Source organism: Varanus komodoensis, unplaced genomic scaffold (assembly GCF_004798865.1).
Source record: "Varanus komodoensis strain SLA01 unplaced genomic scaffold, ASM479886v1 scaffold3, whole genome shotgun sequence".
Taxonomy (NCBI): Eukaryota; Metazoa; Chordata; class Lepidosauria; order Squamata; family Varanidae; genus Varanus; species Varanus komodoensis.
The window spans coordinates 10,460,485-10,473,457 of NW_025335761.1; the positions used below are offsets into that span (position 1 = coordinate 10,460,485).

Genomic DNA, 12,973 nt, shown 5'->3' on the forward strand with positions numbered 1-12,973 from the left:
GTAGGTTTCCGTGAAGGAGCCATCAGCCTCCAATTTTGTGTAATTATATTTGAAATGTTACATACGCAAAAGGACGCATGAGAAGGGGGAAAGGACCTGTCAGCAGTGGTGATGTGAATCTGTCCTCCTTCTGCTCTCCGGTCTCTTGGACTCCAACTTCCATCAGCTGCAGCCCGCATGGCTACTGGCCTGGAATTCTGGGGGTTGGAGTCCAAAACACCAGCAGGGCATCAAGCTGCAGATGGCTGTCCTAACTCATGTACACAATCCCACAAGTACCCATGATGTTTGTTCAACTATACTTGTGCAGGGATTTTTAAATATGTGGTCCCACCTCGATCCACCAAGAATCCAGAAGATAGGTCTATTTGTAGCAGCATCCCCTTCAGCCGGTTCCCGCCAGATGGGTTGCCCTGCCACTCCATCAGTCCCACCCGGCCCAGGAGTTGCAATCAAATGCCTCTGGAGGACAGCAGGCTGGAGAACATTGGTCCATGGTCATGACCCTCACCAGAGGCAGAGCTGCAGTGAATGCTCTTCTGCATCTTTGCTTCAGTGATCTCAGTCAGTCGGGTATCATGTAGGGCAGGGAATTATAAGTTTTGGCAACAATTCAGATCTGGCTACTTAAAGACGTCGTTGGAGGCAAGCACAGCTGATGTGCACCGGTGTGCTTGCTCCAGACTTTCGCCTCATTTCAGAGATGCTGCTGAAACATTTTGTTATTTCTGTCTTTCATATTAGCCCACACTGTGGCTGATGATGGTCCCCAGTTGCTGTTGCTCCTTCTCTTAAGGAAACTTCCCAGGATCTCCCTGGTCCATGGTTTCTGGCCACCATATTGTTTTGTCACTCCTATGGCCAGTCCCCCTACCCCCACCCTCAGGGCACTGTCTGCTTTCGCAAAGCTTTGACGCCGTTAAAATGAGTTACAAGGGGAAAGTTACTATGGGCTATTTAGCATCTCTCTGTTCCTCCATAAAGCAGGCCAATCCAGCCAATAAAAGTTTTCTAACAACCCCATTACTGAGTAATGTCTACAGGAAAGTGCCTGCTAAAAGATTAATTTGCTTGAGTAAATAATAATGAGCCAATCAAGTAATTTATTTACTGCAGAACAGAATCTGCTCAAACTACCTCCATAGTCAATGGCAGGGGACCATGCAGGACCTTCAGGGTGCAATCCTGTGCCCCCATGTCCCTGACACACGAAACAGGAACTGGGGTGCTTACAAGGTGCATGATGGTGATTCGTGACACCGCGGCACCTTGAACTGGTTGTTTCATCCAGCCAGCTGTTGTTTTTTTGGTTTTTGGTTTTTTTTGCTTTCTAAATAAAGTGCCAGGGAGGGGAGGGAAGAAGGCTGGGATGCCTATAGAACCAGCATAAGTTTGTGGCCCCAGCCTCTTCCACTGCCTCAAGGCCCAGCCGAGATCTCCAGGGTGCAGTTCTTTCCACTGAGGCTGTGAGAGAGAGTGGGGCAGGGACTCAGAATAACCCCTATGACTTCCCATATGATGTCAGGAGGCCAGAAGTTTGTGCTCTTAATGGGTTATATCCAGACTGTTAGCCATGCTTTACTCCCATTGAAATCAATGACCGGGACACAGCCTCTCGCCACTCTCAGCCAGGGGCCAATATTCCCCTTCCCAAGTGAAGTGACTGAGCAACTGGTCACCAGCCAACGTTATTCACTCTTGGGTGAAATGCTTATCTAAACTCATGTCAACTGGGCTTTGGGCCTTGGTTTGGGTCACAAACTGCACTGGTAAACCTGGACCTCGCAGAGGTTTTCAAGTCCTTTGACTCTGGTATCCCTCTCAACAGGCTGCCTGGGTTGGATGCAGAAATCATTGCTTAGCAGCGATTCCATTCCTTCTTGGGTGGCCATTTCCTGCAGGTGACACTAGGATGCCCCGGCAGTCCTCCTTTGGAAGCACCAAAGGCTTCTGTTCTTTCTCCCATGATTTTTAATATTGGCATGAAACTGTTGGGAAACTTCATCTGGAGATTTAGTCCGACTTTTCGCAAATATGCCCACGATACCCAGCTTTATCTCCTTTTCCATCACCTGAGTCTGTGGTTGTCCTGAACTACTTGGGCAAAATAATGCCCTGGATGGAAATGAACAAACTTGATTCAGTTCAGCCAAGATGGAGGTATTACCTGCTGATTCAGCCATCAGACAATCAGGTCTAGATGGGTCATGTTCCTCACACACTAGTGGGGAGCAACCTGTAACCCTGCAGATGATATTAGACTCCAACTCCCATTAGCCCCAACTTGCACATCAAATGGTCAGTGATTAAGAGTGCCGTAGTCAAACAATATTCAAAAGGCCACAGGCTCCCCAGCCCTCTCTTAAAAGATTGGGTCCATAGTGTAGGGCACTTACTGATCTGGTGCTGATATTAGCTCCTTTTATCAGTTTCAGCTGATGGGACAGAAGTGACCCCACCTGAATGGAGCTTGTTTCATCACTTTTATCCATCTCCAATAACTTCCTCTTCAGTCTACAACATTAACGTGTTGTGTGCTTTTTTGCACTAGAACTGGCTTTTGGTGGAGGGGGTTATGAACACACAGCTGAGAGCTTTCTACATGGACTGGCCAGGAATTGATATGAACCATGCAGAGCTGCCATTATGGGGCATACATGGATCAAAAGCATTTAGGTGCTTTTAAAAAACACAATCTATCTACCTGTATTTGCGGTCAACTTCCTTCCCCTTCATTCTTGTGCATGGTTGCCAGTTCCAACGCTCTCTTGACAGCAGATGTGATTTATACGGATCTACTCATTTTTCCGTAACTCTAGGGGAGAGGCCACCCAACTCATTTTTCTGCTGACCTTTCACAGCCATTCCCTCTAAAAATGGGTTTCCATCTTCCAGGATGGATGGCGGATGGAGGAATACTTGTGAAGGGACACACACAGCAATTGATGGTCCTGCCCTTTCAAAGGCCACTGAAGAAAAATTAAGAGGATTGTGGAAGTCAACTATCTCTATATTTAGGTTTCCCTATGAGGAACCTGGGCCAACTCTTGCCTTCCCACCTCACAGACCCAGGATCAATATTGGATTTGTCACAAGTCCAAGTGGAAATTGCTCCTTGAGAGAGTGGGTGAGACCTTATGGCAGTCTAACTGTGCTCTTTTATGGGCTATTTGAAGACCTTTCGTGCCAGCTCTTATGAACTCCTAGCAGCAATTGACTTCTCAGACTGCAGCTCAGAGCCTTTCCTTTCACCTGGGATAACTGGAGACTCCCTGATGAGTTTCCCCACCAGCAGCTGTCCCATGGAACAGCAATCAGCATTCCACCCACTTCATCCCAGTAGCTGCCAGACATCCACTGTCCCAAAAATAAAGCACCCACATGATGTCCTTAACTCACACGGTACATTTTATTCCCTACAGCTGGGCAGTAGATGGCATTCCCTGTGGTGGAAACATCTAGGCTAGACGAAGAGCTAGTCCATCCTTTCCCAATATGGTGCTCTACAGATATATTGACCTACAACTTCCATCACCCCACCAGCTAACTGCTATTAATGGGAATTGTAATCCAACACATTTAGAGAACATGTTGGGGGAGAGTGATTTAATCCACCCCATTACAGTGATCCATGACCTCCTTCCTGATCAGTGTCCAAATAATGTCTCTCTTATGGCGTGGCAAAAGCAAAACCCAAGACCGAGCAAAGCAAAGCAACATGTCTAAAAGGTAAGTGTGTACCAAAACAGAGGAAGATGTCTGAAGTAAAAGCGTTAGGTGACATGCTGCAAGGGAAGGTAACAAGCTGGCCTAGTGGAAATCCTTTCTCAACTCATGCATGCAAATCAGACCTTGAATTTTGGAACATGCAGATCAGCAGAACTCACGCTTACAGAGATACTCTGGACTTGAAACTCATTCTGATCACGTCAGTATCAGACGGTGAGTGTTGTTTATTTGCACAAAAATGAATGTGTATTTTGTGCACATTTTTTCCAAATGTACCCATGTACTGTGCACGTTTTTCAAAAGTATGCATTTATCAATATGTTTTGTTGTCGAATGAATCATACTATAGTCTATACATTTCCAAGCATACAGTATGATTCAGGCTGCATTCAGTTCTAGGAGGTGTATTGAATAAATTCTGGTCCAGAATGAATCAAAACAATTTTTTCAGCTATCCCTTAGTTGCATAGGAGAGATGCTCCGCTCAATAGTCGCCTTAGAGTATTTTCTTCATTACTGATTTTTATTGTTTGGTGTTGCTTTTATAGTGGCTCAACTACTAAATAGAAATTGAATAAATAGTACCTGAAAGGTTGCAACAATCTTGAATCTACGAAGTTAAATACTATCATGTTGATCAGTCTGTCGGGGACTCGATAAATCTATGTGCCTTGGACTACAAAAAATGAAGAATTGACGACATGTGCGATGTTTATGGAAGGTAAATATATCTAGGGAAGTTTAACTTAAGTACAAATAAAATGTGCAAAGGCAGACATTTAAACTAATCTGTAGTTTATCTTGTTTGATTTTAGACATGGCTAATCTGCCATTTCCTTTCCAACTAGATTGAAGGATTATACAGTAAAGTATGGTTCACAACTGGATGTTTTCAGCAATTTTGGGGTAATTTCTGCTTGAAAAGCGGGTGTACTTTGTGTGTGTGTGTGTGCACGTGCGTGCACACGCATGCATACACACCATTTAAAAGGGAAACAGGCAACCACACAGCCACTAAGAAACAATTCTTTGTTGTTTGGGAACTGCACTTTTGTCATGCTGTAACTCTGCTCTGTAAACATGGAGAGCAGTTACAGATAGATTGGTATAGAAGGATGGATTGCGAGTCTTTCCTTCCTGCTTCATTTCTACTTTTTGAACATGGTCTCAGGCATGGAAGCACTTCAATTAATAAAAATATAGCAACAAGAACTCACATTGATACATGCCAAAGCTTTTCAGGGTAACAAAATTAGGGCTGTCCCAAGAATAAAGGAACTATAGTTAATTAGTTGTATGGATTTTAATTGATTAATCAATCAATTATAAGCGCATAATGTGCATATGAATAAACAATAGTTCAGAAGAAAGCACACTGTTTGCCAAATGGGCTGAGTGGTGGTGCAGCAGAGGAATGGGCATCCCTGGAAATTGGGCAGAGGAATCTTCAGTGAGTGGAACCCTTCCAGCAACAGAGGTGATCCTGGATCCAGCCCTGTGAATATAGAAGGCAGCTCGGAATACACTTTCTGTTTGAGAGAAACCCAATGCCTTTGCTTTTCTCTGGAAATCAAACAAACCTAACCTCTTTAACCTTCCCCACCTTGAGTGCTGCACTCATTCATGGATAACCTTCATGGGGCTGCGGTCCAATGATGGACAAGGACCAAAGCCACATCCAAAGGTCATCCACAAACCTGTCCCATCCAGTTCACATGTGCTCATATGTATATGTATACACATAACACAGACACATGAAGATGCTGCAATCAGTCTTGAAAAAAAAGCCACCCACTGTCTCAAAGGAGAGATTTTTTTTTTCAATTATAATTTCCATATAGGGTGATACTGCTGTAGCCTGAGGAGCCATGGGCTGTTTGGGCTCCATCTGACCTGCAGCCAGATGATTCTTCACCCCTGCCTGCAACATTTGCATGCTTCCTATTCCTCCCAGCTCTTTCCCGTGTAACACAACAGACCCCAAATGTTCTGGCAGATCAGAGATGTTAAGGCCAGAAAATAGTTCTCCATGCATACATCATGCCCAATTACATCACTGATCATTTAAACGTGATCTCTAAGCAAGACCTCTATTTTCCCAGTTATTGGTTGTCCAGGTGCTTCCTTCTGTTATTCACCAACCACAGATTTAATTCCACAGCTAATACAATTCCAAACAAACAGCCCATAAGCACGCCTGAATTCAAGTTTTGAACACATAGTTAAATGAGTTTTCAGAATCCGCCTTCCAAAGATATAAGGGTCTATTCACAAAAGATCCCCCCCAACACCCTGATTTTCAGGGAGTACTCACTGCTCACCTCATAGAACAGGCTCTCCCAACTCTCTGTGTAGCATTTCTTAGAAGATGGAGGGGCTGTGATGGAGAGGACAGCAGCTTTTACCAGTGCAATTGCCAGGCCAAAATCTGACTCCAGCCCACTGGTTCTGAGCCCTGCAATGCTGGATTTACATGTGGAAAGAGGAGTCTGCCTGTGGTTTGCCAAGTTCATGTAGGTAAAATTGCAATTATGGAAACACAGTTTTTCTTACTGTATACACATGCATGCATGAGTGTGCGCACGCACAGTGGCTGCAGTCCCACCACATGAAAAGCAACCCTGTGTGGTTACCACAGTTCTCATTGTTTTACCATGATCTACATGACAGACTATAAAGTGGTTTCTATGCTACCGTGGCTTCCATTCTCCCCACTCAGTCCTGCTGCTGTTGGCTCCACGTACAACACTCCCACCTGTGTCACCTGCCTCTCCTCCTTCATCCACATGCAGAGGCTAGATGGCTGGAGCAGCTCCGGCAGTTGCCACTCTTTCCAGAGGATGCTGCGGTATTTGTATACCAGGCCCATAGAACCCATGATCCTGAGTTCAGAAAACACAACAAGCCAGGTGGTATGGAGAAACCATGGCACAAACTCTTGTTTCCTATTATGGTTTCTAAAGGCCATAGTGAAATACCACAACTGGGTTTGAACAACACGACAGACCAACAGTGGCTATGAAAAGAAAAAAGAGAAGAGAAGAGACGAGACGAGACGAGACGAGACGAGAAATGAAATGAAATGAAGAGAAGAGAAGTGAAGAGACGAGAAATGAAGAGACGAGACGAGAAATGAAGAGACGAGACGAGACGAGACGAGACGAGACGAGACGAGACGAGACGAGACGAGACGAGAAGAGAAGAGAAGAGAAGAGAAGAGAAGAGAAGAGAAGAGAAGAGAAGATCCACCATGGGTTCTTGTGTAGTCTGAACCCAACCAATGTGCCTTACACAGGAGGCTCTCCTGTTCCCTTTCCTCCTGCTATGGAGAAGGAACATAATCCAAGCAGGCATTCCCATTCTATTCTATTGCTTAGTGGTCTCTGCTAGGTAAAGCAGAGATTAAGACAATTTAATTGGAAGCAAATCCAGTTGATTTCCTGGGAACAGACTCAAGTAAATAAACTTAAATTTGCAGCCCGATTTCCAGCTATTAGAATCCCAGAACCCGATTTCCAACTATTAGAATCCCAATACCTGGGAAATTAGTTGTATGTTTAAACAAACACTGGCTGCTTGAATTTTGTAGAAAATGCAGCCACAGAGCCCCAACCAAAGCATGCTCCCAGATCAAAAGGGGACAGCTTATGTTGAACATATGCCCCAGAATAGTTTGGGGGCAAAAACCAGCCAAGAAGCCATTTTCAGCAGGAAAATGGTGCAAGGTCCTTATGTGAATCAGTAACTTGTCCCAGACTGGGGCCTAATGTTATTCTTTTTTGTCCCATCCAAAATAAGTGTGACCAGAGTGTACATGCTTCTTTAAACACGACTACCATACTTGTACATGACTACTATCACATGTACTTTAGTCCTTAGTCAAGTTTCATAACTTATCTTTCAAGAAAAAAGTAGGGGTTACACCCACCACAACTTAACATCTTAATTTCTATCCATATCTCTTGGCTTCCTTCGAAGGATCTTGAGAATTCTACATTTACACTACAGAAGATGTAACGATTGCTGCAACATAGCTTTATTTTAAAAGGAATTAGACCAATTAATGGAGGATAAAGCTAGTCATGCTAGCTATATATTATTTCCAGTATTAGAGGCAGTATCTTCTGAATTCCAATTACTAGAGAATATATGCAGGAGGGTGCTATTGTGCTCATGTCCTCCTTATTTGTTAGATCTGTAGGAAATTCTCTTGAGGCAGTTTCCAGTGCTTCTGGGCTTCCCATGGGCTTCTGGTCAGTCATTGTGGAAAGCTGGCATGTTGGTCTAGGTAGACATTCGGTCTGACCTAACATAATTACTCTTGTATAATAAGGACACAGAGAGTTATCTTCTATAGAGCTAACCCAGCTCACAAATTACAGCTCCCAGGGTAAGTAAAATCTACAGTGCAGACACATGCATATCATTGCTTGAAGGCAATTTCAACATTGTTTAATCAGATGACTTCTTGTGAATAATCTAAGCAACTCTATTGGGAGGGAGATGGTAATACTTTATGAGAGATCCATAAAACTGTGAAACTCCCATTGATCCATAAGTTCTGATAAATGGAATCCATCCCTCTACCATTTCCTGACTTCCTCTCATGCTTGACTTGGTCCTAGAAAATGAGCTGAGCCCAGAGGAAGACTGTGAACGCTCATGGAACAAAGGATGCACAACCGGCAACTTTCTTCCAAGTCAGAGAAGGTGACACAAAGGCTGCTACAAAGGCATGGAAGAGCCACACTCGTTGGTCATGCAAGGAGAGCTCTGCGTGAACAACTCTCTTCCCCATCAGATGAAGCAGCACAAACAACAGCTGCTGGACCAGCCCAGATGAAAGGTGCTGCTCGCACAGTGTGTGGGATTCAGTTCCTTACAACAGCCCTGCAAACACTAGGTGTGCTCACCAGAAATTCAGACTTAGGCTGTGACAAAGTGGATCTGAGTCTGGAGAGCTGAGCCCAAAAAATCTACTGGATTCACAGTCCCAATATGGTTTCCTCAAACATCCCTAGCTCCCTTCTTAGGGATGCAAAGATCAGGCTGGAATCTGGCTCTCCTGTGCTCATTAGACTTATTTTCCACACTCATTCCTGGCCAGGAATCAAACCAAACCAAGATGAAGATGAATTCCGTGAACAGTGAAGAACACTAGCAGCTATTTTGTGCAAAGTACAGAATTCTTTGAACAAAGTATGCAAACGACATAATATTTATGCAATGTACACAAATCTGTGTGCAAAGCCCACAAGAAGCATGTGCTGAAACAGAATCCCACTTACATAGTGGAGCTGCAGGTGGTGTGCAAGCCAGCCTCATGGTCTTGCTCAGACTCCCTTCCTGCCAGATGCCCATACAAACATACAACACAAGATGGACTTAGGGCAGAGACAAAGTGGATCCGAGTCTGAGGAGCCAAGTCAAGTGAATCTGATGAATTCCACATCCAAAATCAGATTCCTTGTGCATCACTATCCCAGTTTTCCTTTGTCAAGATTATAGAGTGTAAAACAGGCTAAAGTCATGTTTAATTTAGTGCCACTGGATGTGGGATCTCCCTTCCCTAACCCTAACCTCAACCCTAAACCCACCCAGGGAAGTTCTCTCTCCCTGATGTTGGGGTATCTCTGATCCCCACACACATCTCACCTTATTCCACAGGTCTCTTGACTTTCTGCCACAGGGAGGAGGAGACAAGGTGAAGTTCATCTGGATCCACCCCACGATGTCCATGTTTCCTTAAATTTCTTGCACGGCTGCAAGGAATGACTAAAGATGACTGGTAAAAACAAGCTGGGAAGAGCAAGGCCACCCCTGAATGCAGAGATGAACTAGCCCTTTCAAGAGTGACAGAGCAAATGAGGAATGAAAAAACCAATAAAAATGACAACCTGAGGCAGTCTGATACCGAGCCCGGCCACGGTTCCTCTGTTCCAGCATCGCCTCCTGTGGCTGGAAGCAACCCTCCAAGGCTTCAGGTAGAGGCTTCTGCCAATCCAGCTGCATCTGGCCCTTTAGCCGGATGCACTGGGCCATTCTGCATGCAGGGCTATGCTCTCCCCTCCCCTCCAGAGCTGGGTAGTTCAGCCAAGACAAAAATGCCAAGCTGTGCAAGACAGCAGTTTTGTGAGCAGGCTGAGGCTACTGAACCCTCGTTCTATTTATTCATCACTTATTTATTCACAATATTTATAGAATGCTTCTCATTTGAATATCGATCCAATTTAGTTGGTATCTGCTGCAAAGGATGGCAGCATATTCAAACACACACGGGCCATGGGTGTCCCAAGGGTCCTCCCCATTTCCACTCACAATCAAAGCACCAACCTTCACCACTGCCATCCTTCCTGCTTCCTTTCTTAGGATCTTTAAAGGTGCAGCCGCCACGCCTGTCCCGTTCTGCCCCAGGTCTGCAGTTAATGGTGTTCACATCTCTCCAGAGTAGAGGGAAATGGTCTGACAATTCATCGAGCCTGGCTTGGTGAATTTTACCCTCCGTGAACAATTGATTTCATTGAATTCTTTATTTGCAGAAAACACAGAGATAAAGCATTAAGGTTTTGTTGTTGCTGTTCAGCAAACCATTTTCTTCCTTTTTCTTTTTTTCCCTTTTTTTTTTTTTTTTTGGCACAAATAAATGTCAAAGGTGTTACTAAACAAACCATGGATCAGCGACCAGCCTGATAACATGACTCAGACATATCAAAACAAGATTAAAAACGAGATTATTCCACATTCAGCTAACAGTAAAACCTGCTCATAATCAGGAGGAGTTAGGTGGGAGGTGACAACACTATTCATAAATTAGACATATATATTTATATATATTTAGAGTTACCTCTTACATTGTAAAAGTAAACAGTGCAAAAGTATCATCCCTCAGGTGCCCTTCGGCATGGAAAGCCTGAAGGTGACTTTTTCCTTTTTTTACATTGTAGTATGTGTTGATTTGTAAACATTGCTACCAGTCCACAGTTTATTTTAGCTCTTAAGAGACCCAATACTCATGCTCCGCGCAATGGTCTGAGAGAGGGCACCTTCTCCAGGTCAACTCTTTTTGAAGACTCTCATTCAAGAATTAGTGCAAATTTCAGAGAGTAAGAGGGGAGGGGGAGAGTAAGGCAACAGTTGCAAACGGCTCGCCTCAGCATTACAATACGAGCACTAGATTTCTTCATTACCAGAAGGGCGAGAAGTCCTTCTCTTCCACCAGACTGATGGACAGGTTCTTTAATTCTTTTTCAGAGGACACCAGTTTGTAACCCAGTTGTACCAACACTTGCTGGCACGCGTTCTGCGTAAACGCCACAATTTCATAGGAGAGGCGGAACCGCCACTTCTCTGCAGTTGCTGCTGAGTTTCGGACAGTTCCATACTTGTGTTTGGCTGCAGATCTGTCTCCTCTGGTGTTGTTCTGTATCCACCGTTCCACATTGCTGTCCATTGGGATGCCAAGGAATTCATACATCTCCTCAGTCTTTTTCAAGGGATTCCTGGCCAGGTCTTCATACCTCACTAACATATACTTGCCCTTGAGCCACGGTGGCCGGTTTAGTCCAGTGGAAACAGAGTTCAAAAAGTCCTCACAGACAGTAGTGAGCTGTGTCACATCCAGGTTATAGGGCTTCCTGCCTGTGCCATCCCAAATCCGCCAAAGTCTGTATGTGTCTCTGAATGTCTCACTCCTGGAAGCGAGGATGCCCCTGGGGTCCCTCACCAGTTGTATAATTTTCAAGTTGAGCCTGGGATCATCCACTAAGGCTCGGAGGTCATTGACCTCAGGCACCCGCACTGTTTTGATAGCAACATGCCCATGGTCTTTGCACGATTCAGTGGCAAGGGTCAGGTTCAAAGTGCCACATTTTTTTACGCAATCCCCTTCTTCCAGGGGAATATCGACAGGCATCGATGTCTCACAGACTGGTGGGGAGCAAAGAGCTTTGCTGGCCCCTCTCCGGAAGAGCCGGTCTGTTGTATGGTTGATGGGCTGGGGTTTGATGTAATTTTCCAAAAAATAGAGATCACAATCATAGAGGCTCCTCAGCAAATCTCTGCCAGCCCCCAGCATGATCCGTCGGTCTGTGGAACCCTTGGTCTGTGTCAGCTTTGGGATCAAGGTGTACTGGACATGGTAGAGGGGCTCAAATAAATAGAAGACATCAAAGTGCTGGTTAAAGAGCTGCCCAACAAAAGAGGAGCCACTTCTGGTGGTTGCCAAGATCAGGACATGTGTCTTTCTGGAGAGGTTATAAGCAAACGTCGGGCTTTCATCACACAGTCTGTCAGCTGATTCAGCCTCCTGGTTCAGGGTGCAGTTCATTGGGTTAGGTACAGGACAGCTATGGAAGGACTTGGTTGTGAAGGTGCGGATAGCTGTGTACTGGATAGCAATGGAGGCCAAAGCAAGTAGGAGGACAGCCTTCCAAGAACATTGCATGGCTGGTCACCTTCATGGAGATCCTTCTTCACAGGTCACTTTAGTATCTGCAACACAAGAGTCAGACTGGTTGAATACAAGTCCCCCAGAATGCCAATTCTCTACCGAAAACTAGTTGTAAGATATAATCTAAGTCATGGTAGGGACTTCTTCCAGAGACCTAAGTTTGGATAAGAAATACATAGTAACTTGCAACTTCAAGACAATTTTCAATAAACTACACAAGACAGAAAAGGTTGCATATATAAACTTGATACATTTTCAGATCTGCTCCCATTCCAAAATCTGGGGTCTCATAAAATTACTTATTTTATATGCATGTGTGCATATGTGTGTTTGTGTGTGCAATTCCCGGGATGGGTGAGGAATGTGAAAAATGCACCTCACCAGCAATGTAGTTCTCGCATTGCCAAAGAGCCAGTGGGGTGCCGTGATATGGAAGTGTCACCCAGAACCAGCTTCAAAACCTTACTCATCAAAAAGCACACCAGTAGATGCAGTGTTACTCACCACCTCTCAGCCACCCAATGAAGACAATTGAGAATAAGATGCACTAATTTAACCTTAACACATATTGGTGCCAAATACACAGATTCTTTGAAAGTTAGGTAAGCACATGAGCACACATATGTGCAAGGGAAGGAGGGAAGAAAACCATGAAGAATTGATGAAGGAAATTGTGTAGGGTGCAGACATCGTGACCCAAGATCACTGAAAAATTCATCTGTGTGGCCAGATGCAGGCGCTGTAAGGAGGCCCAAGGTCAGCTCCAGTGTGAGCCATAAAGGCACATGAGGATAG

The 12,973-nt window shown here is 44.7% G+C and overlaps 1 protein-coding gene across 1 annotated transcript; it reads right to left on the reverse strand.

Moving 5' to 3' along the window:
• Positions 1-10,912: 10,912 nt before the first annotated feature.
• On the reverse strand, positions 10,913-12,172 carry CHST1 (carbohydrate sulfotransferase 1). The gene has a single exon (XM_044437169.1). It carries the CDS (start codon positions 12,170-12,172, stop codon positions 10,913-10,915), a length of 1,260 nt encoding a protein of 419 aa, XP_044293104.1.
• Between the last annotated feature and the right edge of the window lie 801 nt (positions 12,173-12,973).

What these genes read in the sequence shown, in the direction of transcription:
- CHST1 (XM_044437169.1), bottom strand. Translation starts at nt 12,172, where the DNA reads ATGCAATGTTCTTGGAAGGCTGTCCTCCTACTTGCTTTGGCCTCCATT.